Raw genomic sequence first — 17,859 nt, 5'->3', positions numbered from 1 at the left:
GTCAGCCCAGCTCCCCCCTTGCCTCCGCCCCTCCCCGGGCTGCTGTGAACTTCTGCTCGGCCCCGGCCCCGAGGGCCTCACACCCGCACCTCCTCCGGCCTGCCGGGCCGCAGGCCGCGCCGCTGCCTCTGCCGTGGGCCGGAACTCCCCGCGCCGACCCCGCCACGGGCCCAGGTCCCGCCCCCTTGTCAAAGTAAGAAAACAGCCCGAGCCCTCAGGGACTAGATGGGTAAATGGGGTCTTGGAGCCCTTTGCAAATCTTCGGGCTCCGCCCCTGCCCAGGAGCCTTGTCCCTAAACTGAACCCACTCCTTCCCAACTGCCTGTTCCGCCTCTACTCCCCTCCCCCGTCCCTATCCCCTTAGACCTCAGCCCTGCTGTAAGGAAAGATAGCACGCCCCCAAGTTCCTCCTCCTCCAAGCCTCGTCTTCCATCCGTGCCCTTCACCTGCCCTCGACCCCCACCTCCTTACCAATGTCCTTTTCCTCCACCTGCCTTCATTTTCATCCCCCTACAGCCCATACCCATCACGGATGGCTTCTGGTGGGAGCCATTTCCTCTTGCCTTCTTTTCTTCCCTTCCCCTTGAGCTCCCCTCCCAGCTGCTTGGTGTCTGCCTCCGGAGCTTGCTTCCTACACTCGCTCCTTCCATTCCCAAACCGTTCATTCTCGACTTCAGCTCCGGAGGTGGGTGCTCACTCCAGAATCAGCTGGGGGTTTGCAGGATGTCCAGGCAGCTGGATCAGGGTGGTCAGGGGTACGCCTGAGCATCTGCTACACGGTTCTGCAGCCTCGCTTCCTCTCCCTGAAGCCGGCATGTGGGATGGGCTCTGTCACCAACTTGTAGGTGACTTCGACTCTGCCCGCATGTTTTCTACAGTCCATCTGACCCCTCGCCTCATCCCCCAGGTTAAGGCCTCAGGCTTGGCCTCGCCACCATGTGGCACGAGGCGCGGAAGCATGAGCGGAAGCTGCGAGGCATGATGGTCGATTACAAGAAGAGGGCGGAGCGGCGGAGGGAGTACTATGAAAAGATTGTGAGTAAACTGACCTTTAATCCGGGGTGGGAGCTCCCTGCGAGGGTGGGGCCCTGGTCATCCTGGTAAAATATGGGCTCCGTTTCCTCTTCAGCCATTTCTTCGGCAGAATCAGTGCTAAAACCCCGTGGCATTCTGTGTGTGAGCGCGTACCGTGGCGGTTGGTGTGGCCTCAGAGCACAGAGCTGGTGTTAGCAGGGAGAAGGAAGGTCTTTGTGACACGCGGCCCAGTCCAGATATGAGACTGGCCACCTGCGGAATGTTGCTTGTCTTGCTTACTGCTCTATTCGCAGTGTCCGGGGCTCAGCCATTCTTGAGGTAGGCATGGCACGCCGCAGGTGTGCCATCAACATTCATTAGGTGAACTCTGACCACTTCCCTCTCCTGTTTGATGCGTTAATGCTTCACTTTTTTTTTAAGTATGTTTTATTGATTTTTTTACAGAGAGAAGGATAGAGAGTTAGAAACATCAATGAGAGAGAAACACTGATCAGCTGCCTCCTGCACACCCCCCCACTGGGGATCCAGCCGGCAACCAAGGTGCATGCCCTTGACTGGAATCGAACCTGGGACCCCTCAGTCCGCAGGCTGACGCTCTATCCACTGAGCCAAACCGGTTAGGGCAATGCTGCACTTTTGGGGAGAGAACCAAACACTATTCCATGACCTAAAAGGTCCTTCTGGCCTGTCCTCTGCCCGTCTCTCAGCTTCAGTCTTGGGTAGCTCCAATGTCCCTTTTTGCATCTCTGCTCCCACACATTGTGCCTGTATTGCCTCCCCTCACCTATTTAATGCCTGCTTGTCATGGAGACCCCAGTTTAAAATGGCACTTATGTCCTAGGGTTAGTGTTCCAATTGTATGATATTTATATAGACGTTTCTAGTGCTACTGTATCACTGCCCAGCCCCCTCCTTGGTCTCCTGGCCTTTAGTCGTGCTCCATCCATCTACCCTCTTCAGAGGGTTCAGAGAGGTCTTTCTAAAGCACAAAGCTGACCCTGTCCCTCCCTTGCTCAGAACTCCTTTGTGGCTTCCTAGTGCCCTTGAGAGAAAATCCAGGCTCCTCAACACGGCCTTCAAGGCTCTGCTGGTTTGGCTTTTGCCTCTTTTCAGACTCACACCACCTGTTCTGCCTCATTTCTTTGCTCAAGCCATCTGGCCTCCTCACTACCTAGGTGACCATCTCTAACACAAAAGATGTATAAAGAGTATAAGTTGCCCTAGCTGGTTTGGCTCAGTGGATAGAGCGTTGGCCTGCGGACTGAAGGGTCCCGGGTTCGATTCCTGTCAAGGGCACATGCCTGGGTTGCAGGCTCGATTCCCAGTGTGGGGCTTGCAGGAGTCAGCCAATCACTGATTCTCTGTCATCATTGATGTTTCTATCTCTCTCTCCCTCTCCCTTCCTCTCTGAAATCAATAAAAATGTATTTAAAAAAAGACTATAAGTTTACCTCCCAGAATTATATAGCCCTTTCCGGCCACAGGCCTTTCATGAACTCTTCCTATACCTGATTTACTCCTGCTCGTCTGTCACATCTCAACCTGTAGGGCAGTCTTCCCTCATCCCCTCACTCAGTCAGAGGTCCCGATAAGTGCTGTCACAGCTCCCTGTCCTTCCCCTTTGTGGAATTTAACACACACATCCAGCTCTGTAAGATTAGGGACGAGGTGTATTTGGGTCATTTTTGCATCCCAAGCTTGGGCCCAACAAATACGGTTTGAAAGAATAGATGAACTAAAACAATATAACAATAGCATTTACCATTTTAATTGATCCTTCTCAGGCACTAGGCTATGTGAGAAGAGCTTTAGATACATGATTTTTTGAATCCCCAAAGTCACCGGTGAAGTAGAGGCTGTTACCCTAAGAGAGGAATCTCTGGGTGCTCCTCACTTGCCTTCTGTGACCCACAAATGCACCACCGGGCTGAAGGGAGCGTCCATCTCTGGTGGCGTCAGAGCTATAGCATGACCACAGGGCAGGGACTGGCGTGTGGTGCTAAGTTGAGGCCCCAGCAGTGGCCCAGGAGCATAGCTAGTGCTCAAGAATGATGCCCGGCCGGCGTGGCTCAGTGGTTGAGCATCGACATGAACCAGGAGGTCATGGCTCGATTCCCGGTCGGGGCATATGTCTGGGTTTCGGGCTCGATCCCCAGTGTGGGGCCTGCAGGAGGCAGCCAATCACTGATTCTGTCTCATCATTGATGTTTCAGTCTTTCCATTTTTCTTCCTCTCTGAAATCAGTAAAAATATAAAAAATATATTGATTTAGACAAGAAGGGAGAAGAAAAGAGAGATAGCCTGGTTGCCTCTTCTACATGTGAAGTGATATAACATGTAGAATCAGGTTTGGCTGTGAATAATAGAGACCTAAAACATCAGTGGCTTAAACAAAAAAAATTATTTCCTTTTCCACATAGATGCCCGGTGGTACCCAGTTCTGCTCAGGGACCATTTTGTTGTTTAGCTGTACATGACTTCTCTTCCCAGTATTGTGTCAAGGTCTAAGAGTGCTGCTGAAGCTCTGGCCATCATGTATGTCTTCATCCCACCCACCAGGCTAAGAGGTATAGACTTTATTCTGGGTGGCCTTGCGCCAGATATATTAGGAGTCCTATTACTGTTGGAGAAGGGGGATGGATTGTTTGCCACTTAGTGGTGTGCCACAAATGGGGATAAGAGCAGTTCCCACACAGGGCCATTGGAGTATTTGGTGAGATTGAGCACATAGACCACCGAGCGTGGGCTTGCTCAGGGCAGCTTGCTCAGTCAGTGCTAGCTCTTGTTACTGAACTTACTATTACCAGGCAGAGCTGGAATTTGCATCCAGGTCGATGGTGTAGACCCGTGGTCGCCAAACTGCGGCTCGCGAGCCACATGCGGCTCTTTGGCCTCTTGAGTGTGGCTCTTCCTAAGCCTTAGGAGTACCCTAATGAAGTTAATAACAATGTACCTACCTATATAGTTTAAGTTTAAAAAATTTGGCTCTCAAAAGAAATTTCAGTCGTTGTACTGTTGATAATTTGGCTCTGTTGACTAATGAGTTTGCCGACCCCTGGTGTAGACAAAAGAGGGCTGGAGTTGGGTCACTCTGAAGGCCTGGGACTGCAGGCTCTCCCGGTTAGCGGGGAGCTCCCTCAGCTTCATTTTCCCCTTGGGACAGTGGTGATGATCAGCCCCTCTCACAGGGGTTGACTGGGAAAAGCATCAAGAACAAGAACAGTGACGGGTGCTTTGTGGTGCAGGCCTGTACAAGCTGTCATTGTCCCCATACATGAACGTGTTCAGCATTCCAATCCAAGGCACCAAGCTGTGGACTGTGGCAGTGGCTGGGCAGTTGCTGATGGCTGCTTTGAGGAGGGGATGGGCGGCTTGCACAGTCTATTATCTCATTCTTGTGCTGAGAGAGGCGGCTGTGGGCGAGTTTTGAAGAAGCTGGGGTATATTGTGGCAGGCCAGAGATGTGTCCTGACAGAGGTGGCTTCTCTGCCTCCATTTGGTCCTTGGTGCATCCTCTCTCTCCCTAGCAGACATTGATTCTATTCTTGATCTTGTCCTTGTCAACTCTCTTCTTTAATCAGTGGTTTGCATAAAGGAACAATTCCCTGAAGATATGAAAGTGGGAAACAAACAAATCTTGACTCAGGTGTCTCCTCCAGAAAGCCCCTGGCTGAGTGAGGCATTCCCCCTGGACTCCCCACTCCAGGTCATCACTGCAGCATGAGTCTAGACTTGTGAGCAGTGAGGGCATCACAGGGTCTACACATAGTTGCTTGCTTAACAGTTGAATGAATGAATGAATGAATGAATGAAAAACTTCATGAACGAACTCTTCTGATCCCATCTGATCCTGGTCGCAAAATAGTTGAGGGTTAATGGATTTTAGGTCTATGTCTATGTCTATGTATGTCTATGTCTATGTCTATGTCTGTATCTGTATTTTTTATCCTCACCTGAGGATATATTTTTTTTTTATTTTTAGAGAGAGAGGAAATGGGGGAGAAGTTGCCTCCATGCCCTGGCTGGTTTGGCTCAGTGGGTAGAGCGTTGGCCTGCAGACTGAAGGGTCCTGGGTTCCATTCCGGTCAAGGGGCCGTGCTCGGATTGTGGATTTGGTCCCTAGTAGGGGGATGTGCAGAAGCAGCGATCAATGATTCTCTCTCATCGATGTTTCTATCTTTTTGTCCCTCTTCTTTCTTCTCTGAAATCAATAAAAATATTTTTTTAAAAATCAGTTGCCTCGTGTATGTGCCCCGACCGGGAATCAAATCCACAACCTGGGTATGTGCCCTGACTGTGAATCAATCCTGCAAGCTTTTGGTGTACAGGACAATGTTCCAACTGAGCCACCTGGCCAGGGTGGATTTTAGGTTTAAAGAGATATTTGTACATCATGTTTATTGCAGTATTATTCACCATAGTCAAGATGTGGAAATAACCTCAATGTCCATCTGCTGATGAATGGATAAAGAAAATGTATATAAGTACAATGGAATATTATTCAGCCTTAAAAAGGAAGGAAGTCCTGTCACATGCTACAGCATGGAGGAAACATGAGGACATTATGCCTAGTGAAATCAGCCAGTCACAAAAAGACAAATACTGCAAGATCCCACATATATGAGGTACCTAGAGCAGTCAAACCCTTAGAGTAAATAGAATGGTAGTTACCAGGGGCTGGGGGGACTGGAAATGGAGAGTTATTCAGTGGGTATGGAGTGTCAGTTTTGCAGGATGAAAAAGTTGCGGAGATATGTTGCACAACAAGGTGTATGTAGTGAATGCTGTTATACTGTACACTTAGAAGTCCTTAAGACAGTAAATTTATGTCAACCCATTTGGGTTCAAATTCTAGTTAGCTTATTACTAATGTGATCTTAGGCAAGTGGATTTTACTGTCGGAGCCTGTTTCCTAACCTGGAACATGGGGCCAAGAGTAGTACATTTCTCCCATGGTTGAGAACTTGGAGAAAATGTACATGAAACAGATCAATGCCTGGCTTTTGGTATGGTTGGTTGATTTTTCCAGAATATTCCAACAGCCGGGCTCTGGACTCGGGAGTTACAATTCAGCCCAAAGCCTTTTCCTTACTGTGCCTACACTGCCAGTGGTTTTCCTGTATCTGCCAAAGCCCATCCTGGAAACAATGTCCTGTGAGTCTTGGCTGTTGGGAACTGGGCCTTTGGCCTGGAGCATGTGAGGGATGTCTTGGCCTTAGACTTGGCCAGGGGCTGTCATGGGGCTGAGGAGCCTGAGGAGCCGTGTGGTCTGAGAGGAGAAACTGAAGGAGACAGGTGAGGGGCAAGTGAGGGGTTGAATTCTAGCAGCACCACCTCTGACAGCCCCTGTGGCCTTGGGCATATCACCCCTCAGCTTCTGGGTGTGAAATGAGGACAATAAGGGCCCCGCACCTGGGTCTCAGTAGGTGCAGCATAGATAGTGGCCTGATACCAGCTGTGGCTCCTCAGCTCCTTGTAGTGGAAGGTGTCCTGCTCATCCGCTGGCCGGGGTTCGGGTGGGAGATGGAGGCCGTGAGGGAGTGCAGGATCTTGGAAACTTGATGCTGATGGTTTTTCCTGGAGGGGCTTAGTCTCCTTATCTGTCAGTGAGGAGTGTTCCTGAGCCCCTGCTGAGGACTAGGCCTGTTGTAGCCACTGAGTATATGACCGAACAACACAGAGATCCCTGCCCGGGGGGAGTGATGTTTCAGTGCGAGAGACAGGTGACCAGTGAATGTGAGGTGCGAAGTCGAGTGGTGGTAGGTGCTCCGAAGCAAACAGTGGGGTCAAGGAGATAGAGGAAATGAGGGGTTGTGAGGCGAGCTGTTTCGATAAAGTTGAGACGGGGGCGTCTAGAAGCAAAGAGGTGTTATGCACAAGAACATGGCAGGTCGAGAGCAGAGCACGCGCTGAGGTCCTGAGTGGAGCATGGGCAAGCCTGGATGTTCAAGGAGTGGTGCAGGCCGGGCTGCCTGGAGCAGAGCCGGGGGAGAGCGTGCAAGGGCTCTAAGCAGAGGGACTAAGGTTTTCACAGAGCCCCCTGGCCACTCTGTAGAGAATGGACTGCAGAGGGTGTGGGTGGCCATAGGGGGTTCTAGAGGGGCTGCTACCTGGTCCCAGCGAGAGGAGATGCTGGCTGGAGCAGGGAAGGAATGGTGATGGAGCTGTGGGCAGGGGTTGGGTGCTTGGGCAGCTCGGCAAGGATTAGTGGCTATCACAGCAGCCTTCCCAGGGCTCCCCTGGGGCCTCTGGTGTGGCAGACAGCTGAGCGCAGCCGGGGCCCATCACAGGGGATGCGCAGTGGTGCAACTGCTGCTGCTAGACTGTCTCCTTTCCTGACAATTACGGTGCCTTGGAATTGTGATCCCCACACGAGCACCTGAGGGGCGTACCCCCACACGAGCACCTGAGGGGCGTACGTAGCCTCAGGGATAGTCTCCTCTATCTTGGTAACTTTTTTAAAAAAAACAGCTTTTTGAAGATATAATTCACATACCACACAATTCACTCATTTCAAGTGAACATTTCAGTGGTTTTCAGTATATTCACATGGTTGTGCAACCATCACCACAATTAATTTTAGAAAATTTCATGACCTTGAAAAGAAACCCTGTACCCATCAGCAATCAGTCATCCCCCTTCCCCACCCCAAACTTCCCAGCCCTGGGTAACCACTGGTCTGCGCTCTGTCTCTGGCTTTGCCTATTCTGGACAGTTCGCATAAATGGGATCATCCTTTAGTGCCTGACTTCTTTCCCCTACCATAGTGTCCTCAAGGCTCACCCTTGTCATAGTGTGGAATGCTGCTTCCTTCCTTGTTATTGCCAAACAATATTCCATTGTCTGGACGTACCCCGTTGTATCTGTACTGTCATCTCTCAGCCCGTCGTCTGTGGGCGGCCGTTTGGATTGTTTCCGCCTCCTGGCTATGGGGATGGTGCTGTTATGAACATTTATATACAAGCATTTGAGTATCTGTTCTAGGTTCTTTTGGCTATCGACCTAGGAATGGAATTGTTGGGTCACACGGTCATTCTTTGTTTAACTATTTGAAGAACCTAATTTCTCCACATTCTTGCCAGTACTCGTGTTGTCCGTCCTTTCCATGTCAGCCGCCCTAGTGAGCGTGGAGTGGTATCTCGTGGTTCTGATGAGTATGTCCCTGATGACTGACATTGAGCATCTTCATGTGCCTGGTGTGAGCTGATCCAGGCCAAAGGGCTCACCCCTGGTTCTGAATACCCCGGGCGGGGGTGAGGAGTTGGGGGGTAATGCTTTAGGGAGGGAGGTCTTGGTACTGACCGTGCAGAAGATTGGACTAGATGGAGCTCAGAGCCTCTTGCCCCCACCTTGAGGGGAGACCCCTTGTTCCCCAGAGGTTGAGTGGCCCCTGCTGGTGCTGGCACCCCTGTACTGGTTAGTTCACCTCTGAGATATGGCCCGCTTGGCAGAGGTGAGCTCGCTGCTGCACTGGTTGTGTGGAGGGTAGTGAGGTCTGGAGCTCAGTTGGGAGATAACCTCCGTCCTGTCTGTCCTGCAGAAGAAGGACCCGGCCCAGTTCCTGCAGGTGCATGGCAGAGCTTGCAAGGTCCACCTGGATTCTGCAGTCGCCCTGGCCGCAGAGAGCCCCGTTAACATGTAAGACTGAGTTTAAGGGGCCAGGTAATATCTGTGACCAAGGGTCACGGGGGACCTGGGGTATGGACAGACCTTTGGGGACTCAGGCAAGTAAGGCTTGACCTGCATGGGAAGGTGTTAGTCACCAGCTAAGGAGAGCCAGTGAGTGAGGATGGAGGCCCTAGGGTGTAGTGGTTGAAGGACTTAGAGGGGAATTGGTGGGACCAGGGCTAGGGTCAGAGGCTGAATTGAAGCAGGGAGTAGGTGGCCAGGGGAGATGTTTGGGTGACAGGCTTGGCAGGTGGCCCCTAGGATCTGGTTCAGGTTCTGAGGAAAAGAGCCCGTTTCTGTGGTGCTGTACTCAGGCCCCTATTCAGGCAGGTTTGTACCACAGGGCCCGAGAGGAGAGGAGATAGAGAAGACCGAGGGCCAGCTCCCAGGCTTCAGGTGGCAGGGAATAGGTACATTGTGTCCGAGGCAGCGGGGACCCTAAGCTCCTTGCTCCCTGCTTCCCACTTCAGGATGCCCTGGCAGGGGGACACCAACAACATGATTGACCGTTTTGATGTCCGTGCCCACCTGGACCACATCCCTGACTACACCCCCCCGCTGCTCACCACCATGTAAGCTGTCTCCCCAAGGGGGGGCCAGCCAGGGAGTCTGACCCAGCAGCACCTCTTCTTTCCCAAGTCCTTGCCTGCCTGCCCCCTTCCCGGTCCCCCAGCCTGAGCCAAGCCCCTCGTACCCCCTCTTGCTGGCTTGGGGTGGGATCTGCCTTCTCCCTCTGATCTCAAAGCCTTGACTTCCGCCAAAGCTCCCCAGAACAGGAGTCGGATGAGCGGAAATGTAACTACGAGCGCTACCGGGGCCTGGTGCAGAACGACTTCGCTGGCAGTGAGTGACCTGGGTGTGGGGCGGTGGTTTGGGGGCCCTGGAGACTGGAGGACCTAGACAAGCTTGGGAAGAAAGGTTCCTCCCTAGTTTTGGTCCCAGCTCCGTCCCTCTCCGGGCCTCCTTCTCTTGACTCGGTACAGGTGTCTGTTGAGCTAGACGACCCTGCCAAGGTCACTTCTACATCCCTGGCCCTCTGACTCTCTGGTCTTTTTTCCTAAAAAAAACTTGGGGAAAGTTGCAGTAACACATTGTTTTCCCCTGTGTGTTTATTTTCCCTGCCTACATGGGTCAGAATGTGAGCTCTAAAGAGGAAATGGCTCCTGTTTTGAACAATTATTTAGGCTGAGTGTGCCAGTTTGCCAAGTGTTCAGATATGTCCACTGTTGTTCTCCAAGCAATCACTGTTGCCTTCCAGAGAAAATGGAGGCTCAGGGAGACTTCCCGGCTCTTGGCTTACCTAGGGAGGTTTGGACCGAGGCCAACTTGGGCTTTTTAAAAATCTCATTACATCTGCACACCCACCCAGCAAGGTAGTGGTGATGCCCCATTTTAGACAAGGACCATGTGGGTCAGGAGTTGTCCATGGAGCCACAGTGCTCACCTACCTGTAACCACCACTGCTCCCTGAGGGTCAGCTTTACACTCTAACTGGCCTCCTGCGGGTGAACGAGAGCCCTGATGGCTCTGAACCAGGGGTGGGCAAACTTTTTGACTCGAGGCCACAATGGGTTCTTAAACTGGACCGGAGGGCCGGAACAAAAGCATGGATGGAGAGCTTGTGTGAACGAATATAAATTCAAAGTAAACATCATTACATAAAAGGGTACGATCTTTTTTTTTTTTTTTTTTAGTTTTATTCATTTCAAACGGGCCGGATATGGCCTGCGGGCTGTAGTTTGCCCACGGCTGCTCTAAACCATACTTGGTTTTTTTGTTTTGTTAATCCTCACTGGAGAATATTTTTTCCATTGATTTTTAGAGTGAGTGGTAGGAAGGAAGGGAGGGAGGGGAAGAGAGAGAAATGTCGATGTGAGAGAGACACATCCATTGGTTGCCTCCTGCACGCACCCCAATCAGGGCCAGGAATAGAACCTGCGACCCTTTGGTGCATGAGCTGACGCTCTAAACATTGAGCAACACCATCCAGGCTAAACTTAGTTTAAATTGAACACAGTGGAGAGGCTGTGAGGTCCATGTGACGTCCAGTATTCAGGATAAGTTTATAGTTCAGAAGGTTCCAGCCAGACGCCTCCCTAACTGTGTTAAAGTAGCAGTGCCAGAGTACCAAGCACTCAGTCTGCCGGTGGTCCCATTTTACAGAAAAGGAAACTGAGGCACAAAGTGGTGAAGTCCCTTGATTGGGGTCACAGGGTGAGTTAGTGGAATAGTCAGGGCCCCCCTGCAATTGCGTCCCCAGCACACACAGTTTGTGATTATCTAGAAATCAGTGACCGCTCCTGGCCGGGTTGGGTTGTACCTGCGTCTTCCCCCCACTGCATTCTGTGTCTGCTCCTGAAGTCCTCGTGTCCCCAGACCCAGTGACCCGCACGCCTTTTGCCTTGCTGCAGTCTCGGAGGAGCAGTGCCTGTACCAGATCTACATTGACGAGCTGTACGGAGGCCTCCAGAGACCCAGTGAGGACGAGAAGAAGAAGTGAGTGGGTTGGGGCACCGAGGGGTTGGGGGAGGCAGGAGGACTGTGAACCCCACCAGGGCACAGTCTCATCCATCCTTATCTCCCCAGTGCCGGGCACAGTGTTCACACAGTAGGTACTTGATAAATGTTCAGAGAAAGCAAAGGCAGCAGCTGGAGGGGAAAGGTTTTCTGCAAAACTTCTACAATATGTTTTCAGCTTGTGGAGTAGTGGGAGGTGCAGTTAGGAGAGCAGGCCCTATGGAGAGATGCGAATCCTGCCGGTGAGGACGTCCCTCTCGGGGTCCTGAGGTGCTCCTCTCTGAGGTGGGGCTGACAGGAGCCCCCTCTGCCTGGAGTGGCAGGGACTGTAAGAGATGGAGCTTGGACTGTGCTTGTCCTGTGCTGCTGTGCAGTCAGCTTGCAGTCAGCAGTTGATTGTCACTCCAGAGGGCCTTCTCAAGGCGGTGTCCCTTGAGGAGTGGCTGGGAGGCTGGGAGGCGGGGGGTGGATTCTTACCCTGGAGCAGGGAGGTCCCCAGCTGCCGTCTTGGGAGAGCAGCAGTCTCACTTCTCTCTCCACCCTGGTCTGGCTGTGCTTGGTCTCCCTCTGCCTTTGCACTCTGTTCTCCAGGGATAGCTGTCCCCTCCTCCAGGGCCCTGCAGTCCCACTTGCTCCACAGCCGTCCTGGACCCCTGACTCCTTCCCTCCTGTGAGGCTTCCCCTTTGTGAGCCGAAGGCTTGCTGCTTCCCTTCACCTGAAGTGTTTTCACGGATGTGACTAATCCTATGCATGACCCCACTTTCAGGACGAGGCTGGTACTAGGAAGTGTCAGGGAATGTTGACTAAATTCAGCAGCAGACATACACCAGGCCCCTGTTCTGTTCTGGACAAAGGTGGGCCACATTGTTACCCAAAATAACTCGGCCCTGCCCTGTAAGGTCTCCTAGTCCGGTGGAGGGAGACTGGTCTGTCACTGACAGTAATGACCCCACGTGGGCCAGGCAGGGGCTTGACCCCACCCGGAGGAGGTCTTCCTGGAAGATGGGCATTGGCCCTGGGCCTGGGCGGAGAGGGAGAAGCTGGTGGGAGGGGGTGCAGAGGGCTTCAGGCTGAGGGAGGCCTGTGTGAGGGCCCGTGTGCAGAGAGCTCGGTGTGCTGCGTCCTCTCCCCGGGGTGCTGCCCTGGCTTACAGGCTCCCCGCTTCCAGGCTGGCGGAGAAGAAGGCGTCCATTGGCTACACCTATGAGGACAGCACGGTGGCCGAGGTAGAGAAGGTGGCAGAGAAGCCAGAGGAGGAGGAGTCACCAGCTGAGGAGGAGAGCAACTCGGACGAAGATGAGGTCATCCCCGACATCGGTGGGGTCCCCTCTCTGCCCTCCCCCTCCCCGCAGTCCCTGGGCATCGTTTTTTTGTGTGTGTCTTGTCCCTCACCCTCTGTGGGGCACCCTGTGCTCACAAGCCCCGTCTCTGCCAACCCTGCTCCAGGGCACTCTAGCCTCCTGCCGCCCTCGCTGCCTTCTGTGCTGTTCCCAGCTTCTCTCTCTGTAACCCTTTCTCAATTTTAGGACACCGCTTTATGACACTGTCCCCACCTAGATTCTGGCTCCATTCTCTTCTACTTGGGTCAGCTTCTGTCTCTCCCTCCCCTTCGTTTTCTCTCCTGGAAAACAAGTGGTCATCCAGTTACAGAGGCGCCCCTCATGCCCACCCTGCCATTTCCCTACCTCAGCACCCATTGGTCCACACCCAGCATCTTCCTCCTCCTCCCAGCTCTCACTCAGCCAGATTACAGTGCTCATGGGAAGTGTCCATCCCACTTCCACTTCTGTATCACCCACTGGCTCCTAATTGCCTGTGACCCACACCCGTCTCCATCCACCCTCAGGCGGTCCCTAGTCTCGCCTCACTTTTCTCTCATTCCCTTCATAGGTCTTGCTCATCCATCCCACTGCTCATGTTCATGTGGGCTCCCATCCATTACATCACCTGCCCACCCCCACTCCACCCCCACCATTCATTGTGCCTGCCTCTGGCCAAGCCCTGTGCCGGCCTGGGGACACTGAGATGACCTGACTCGCTCCCGCCCTGCAGAGGCCTTCAGTCTTGTGGGCTCCCCTGTCCTCTGTTTCGGCTTTGGCCCCTGACAGCCTTTCTCTTGGTGCAGACGTGGAGGTGGACGTGGATGAACTGAACCAGGAACAGGTGGCAGATCTCAACAAACAGGCTACAACCTATGGCATGGCTGATGGTGACTTCGTCAGGTGAGGCCTGATGGCTGACACCCCTTCCTACTCTGGGTGTGGTATTTCTGTTGTTCCTCCGATACTAATAGCCACCCCATTACTGAGCATTTTGTATGCCTGGCCCTGCACTAAGGGCTTTACACACAGGTCTCTGAGCTTGTGGGCTGGGCCCTTGTGACCCAGCGTTACCTGGGCAGAAATTAAGGCCAGCCCCACCTCTACCGGACCTGTGGTGATCTGACCCCAGTGAAGCTCCCAGGGTTCCTGGGCCTGGTGGACAGCACCCTCTAGTGGCACCGTCTTTGTTCACTGGGTCATTCTCTAGTGCTTGGCTGGTTGAGCCTCTGCCCTGTGCCACACCCCATGCAGATTACATAGAATGGTCCCAGCTAACCAGGGCAGTAAGTTGGAATCTGAATAATCCTAAATTTGAACACAACCCCTCTTACCCAGAACCCTCTGTGGCTCCCACTTCACTCAGAAGCAACCATTGCTCTCATCACTGCCACAAGGTCTCACCTGTCTGATCCTTTGCCCATCTACCCACACACTCCAACCCTGCCCAGCCTCCGTGGCCTCCTTACTCCTCAAGTGCCTGGGGCCCCATCTGCCCTTCAGGCCACTCTGTGCAGTTGGCTCCGCTGGTATTTGTGCAGCTTACCCCAGATTTCTCCTCGGCTGCCTTTTTTTTTTTTTTTTTTTTTTTTGGTTAATCCTCACCCAAGGACATTTTCCCATTGATTTTTAGAGAGAGTGAAGGGAGGAGGAGAGACAGAGAGAGAGAAACATCAATGTGAGAGAGAGACATCAATTTGTTGCTCCCTACATGCCCTGACCAGGGCCAGGAATCAAGCCTGCAACCGAGGAACATGACCTTGACTGGAAACAAACCTGGGACCCTTCATTCTGTGGGCCGAATCTCTATCCACTGAGCCAAACCGGCAAGGCCCTCAGATGTCACTTTCTTTTTTTTAAAAAATATATTCTACTGATCCTTCTACAGAGAGGAAGGGAGAGGGACAGAGAGCCAGAAACATTGATGAGAGAGAAACATCCATCAGCTGCCTCCTGCACACCCCCCTCTGGGGACGTGCCCACAACCAAGGCACATGCCCCTGACCGGAATCGAACCTGGGACCCCTGAGTCCGCAGGCCGACGCTCCATCCACTGAGCCAAACAGGTTACGGCCAACTGTCACTTTCTATGTGGCTTCCCTGACCCCACTGTTGGAAGCTGCTGCAGCTTCTACCTGCTCCTAGCACTTTCTTTCCCCTTTCATGATTTATTTTCCCATCAAGGTTTTCACCGTCTAATCTGTCATGTGATTTATTTCTGTGGGTCTTTTCACAGCATGTAAGCCCATGAGGATGAGGATTTCTCTATTTCTCTTTTTTTAATACTGAATCCCCAGCACCTAAAACAACACCTGGCATGCAGTAAGTGCTCAGTAATAGCACTGAATGAGTGAGAGGCCCAGGATGGCATGGAGGCCCCCACCTCCTGCAGTGACTCTGCCTGCGGCCTTCCCCCTCCTCCCTGGTGACCCTCATCCCTCTGTGCAGGATGCTCCGGAAAGACAAGGAGGAGGCAGAGGCCATCAAACATGCCAAGGCCCTTGAGGAGGAGAAGGCCATGTACTCGGTGAGGGCTGGGCCGGGTGGGGGCAGGAATGTGTCTCAGGGAGGGCACACTCCTCACCATCCTGGTACCTACCCTACTCCAGGGCCGTCGCTCCCGGCGCCAGCGGAGGGAGTTCCGGGAGAAGCGCCTGAGGGGCCGAAAGATCAGCCCACCCAGGTAGGTCGGGTTCTTCCCTGGGTCCCCACCCTGCCAGTGTCAGTCTTTCCAGGTTCTAGGGAGGGGGCTGGGGCTCAGAAGACTCTTTGGGGGCAGGCTTGTGGCCTGTGGAGAGTCCTAGTGGGGCAGTGAATGGGGAGGATTAGAGGTAGGAATGGCCTTGAGGGATATGTGGACCCCTGCCCTGCCAGCCATTCTCCTCACTCAGGGCCCCTGGCAGGATCTCGGAGCCAGTGGGAGGCAGTGAGGGATGGCTGGAAAAGGCGAGGGGCAGGGGCTGCTTGGTTGCTTCCTCACTGTCAGAGCTTGGGCAAGTGACTTCCTCTCACAAACTTAGTTTTCTCCTTCGGAAAACGGGTACTGTGACCTCCCAGGAGAGGGGCTGTGCCGGTGCCCACATTGTGGTCTTGAGCAGGTTTGGGTGAGGCAGACTGGTGTGTGGAGAGCCCTTCTGCCCCTGCCTCTTAGGCCTGGCAGCCCTGGGCCAAGCCCGTACCTCCTTTTGCCACATGTCCTGTATTCAAGGAGTGTAATTGAGGGTTGCTATGAGGCTTAAACAACCCGCTGTGGGTTCAGGGTTTGTTATATGGTGTGGAAAGTGTTCATTAGAGAGTCACACGGATTCTTTCCATCGTTATCATCACCGTGGGGCAAGCGTGGGCCATAGGCCTGAGTTGGAATCCCAGCTTTCATTTATGAATGTGTGACCCTGGGCAAGTGGCATTTAAGACATGTTAATTGTAGTTTTATTACCCTCATCATTAGTTACGCCAGGACCCACTTAGCAGAACCCGGGCATGGAGTGGGAAGAGGGACACTTCCAGACTAGGTTCTGGAGGCCAAGCAGGACTGAAGTCCTTGTTAGTTGGGGTCAGGATGCATCTGGAACATTGTTTGGGGGTAGGGTCAAGGTTAAGGCTTTGGACAGATCTAGGGAGTGATAGACAGGGATCCAGGGCAGGGCCCATGACCTAGCCAACAGCTTCCTTCTCAAGGCCCGGTGTCTGGCCTTGGATGCCCGAGTCCAGGGTTTGGGCCCAATTCCATGCCAGCTCAGATCCCAAAACCCCCTTTTGTCCTACTTCATTCTTCTCTTCATAGCTATGCACGCCGAGACAGCCCCACCTACGACCCCTACAAACGGTGAGTTCCTGGGGACCCAGGGAACAGCAGCCAGCTAACACCCTAATGGAGGGGTAGGGTGAGGAGAGGTACGGGATGCTGTTAGGGTCCCTGAGCTCACAGACTGGGTGATGTGTTCTTGGCATTTTAGCACCTGATGTCAGCTGTGAGTCTGAATCTATTTTTATTTTTGTGTTATGTTGTTTATTTTAGATGTACATATATTTTGATTTCAGAGAGGAAGGGAGAGGGAGAGATATAGAAATCAATGATGAGAGAGAATCATCAATCGGTTCCCTCCTGCACGCCCCCTACTGGGGATCGCTACCCAGGCATGTGCCCTTGACCGGAATTGAATCTAGCACCCTTGAGGCCACGGGCTGACCCTGTATCCACTGAGCCAAACTGGCTAGGGCTTTATTTTATTTATTGATTTTAGAGAGAGGACTGTATCCATGTTGTTCCAATTATTTATGCATTTATTGGTTGCTTCTTGTAGGTGCCTTGACTGGGAATTAAACTCATAAAACTTGGTGTATAGGGACAATGCTTCAACCAACTGAGCTACCTGGTCAGGGCTGAATCCCCGCCCCTTCCCATCCCCTCCCCAAATGTTAGCCTGCTTTCCCAATTGTTTTCTTTATATATGGACCCTCTTTAATTTTCTGATTTAATCACAATGGAGTCTTGTGTTAAAGATGACCAAAAATGGCAGAAAGGTATAACTTAAAATTCCAATATGTCTTTAATTTCAATGCCCAGAAATAAGCAGTGAGAACTAATAGGCATGTGTGCCTGTCTGTGCCCATGTGTCCTCCTGGATGTGGCACTGGTTGGGAAAGGGGTTTGAGGGTGGACAGACTTCAGTCTGACCTAATTCCCTCATGAGAATGGGGTGGGTGGGACATGTTCAAGGGGCTTTTGGGAGGATATGTGAGGCGAGGCACCTTTAGCTGAGAGATCTGGCATTGTACCATACTTTAATGTCTTAGAACCGCCCCCCCGCTCCCCCCCCCACACTTAACATATATATTGGGAAATCGTTCCATGTTAAATACATAGATCTGCTCCTCCCTTTTTCAAAGCCATGCAAAATCAGTACAGTTCTCTGTCACTCCCTTTCCTGGCTCTTTCGAAAAGGCTACCTGGTTCTGAATCAAATCCTTGTACAGCCCTTGTGGCTGCTGTTCATGGGTGCGGGTGTCAGGTCCCACGCTGTTCTCATTGCTGTTGCTCTGCAGTGCGAATCCTTTGCTGGCAGATAGGCTCGAGGGCCCTGATGACTGAGCACCGCCCCTCCTCTGTAGGTCGCCCTCGGAATCCAGCTCCGAGTCTCGCTCCCGCTCCCGCTCCCCAACTCCGGGCCGTGAGGAGAAGATCACCTTCATCACCAGTTTTGGGGGCAGCGATGAGGAGGCAGCGGCAGCAGCCGCAGCTGCAGCTGCATCAGGGGCTGCCACAGGGAAGCCTCCCGCACCCCCTCAGCCTGGCGGCCCTGCCCCGGGACGTAATGC

The 17,859-nt window shown here is 52.8% G+C and overlaps 1 protein-coding gene across 1 annotated transcript in view; it reads left to right on the top strand.

Annotated features, from left to right (window-relative positions):
• The first annotated feature begins 6 nt into the window (after nt 1–6).
• CLASRP (CLK4-associating serine/arginine rich protein) overlaps nt 7–17,859 on the top strand; it is a 24,815-nt gene continuing 6,962 nt past the window's right edge. Inside the window, exons 1-12 of the mRNA XM_015561213.1 lie at nt 7–193; nt 879–1,035; nt 8,576–8,673; nt 9,174–9,275; nt 9,467–9,546; nt 11,115–11,199; nt 12,390–12,538; nt 13,347–13,443; nt 14,989–15,067; nt 15,150–15,223; nt 16,325–16,366; nt 17,653–17,859. Coding sequence (XP_015416699.1) covers nt 937–1,035; nt 8,576–8,673; nt 9,174–9,275; nt 9,467–9,546; nt 11,115–11,199; nt 12,390–12,538; nt 13,347–13,443; nt 14,989–15,067; nt 15,150–15,223; nt 16,325–16,366; nt 17,653–17,859 — 1,112 coding nt within the window. The 5' untranslated portion in view covers nt 7–193; nt 879–936. The remainder of the gene's footprint in view (nt 194–878; nt 1,036–8,575; nt 8,674–9,173; nt 9,276–9,466; nt 9,547–11,114; nt 11,200–12,389; nt 12,539–13,346; nt 13,444–14,988; nt 15,068–15,149; nt 15,224–16,324; nt 16,367–17,652) is intronic.

Source organism: Myotis davidii, unplaced genomic scaffold, assembly GCF_000327345.1.
Source record: "Myotis davidii unplaced genomic scaffold, ASM32734v1 scaffold796, whole genome shotgun sequence".
NCBI lineage: Eukaryota > Metazoa > Chordata > Mammalia > Chiroptera > Vespertilionidae > Myotis > Myotis davidii.
Note: the sequence above shows the minus strand (reverse complement) of the source record. Positions and strands in the feature narration are given on the sequence as shown.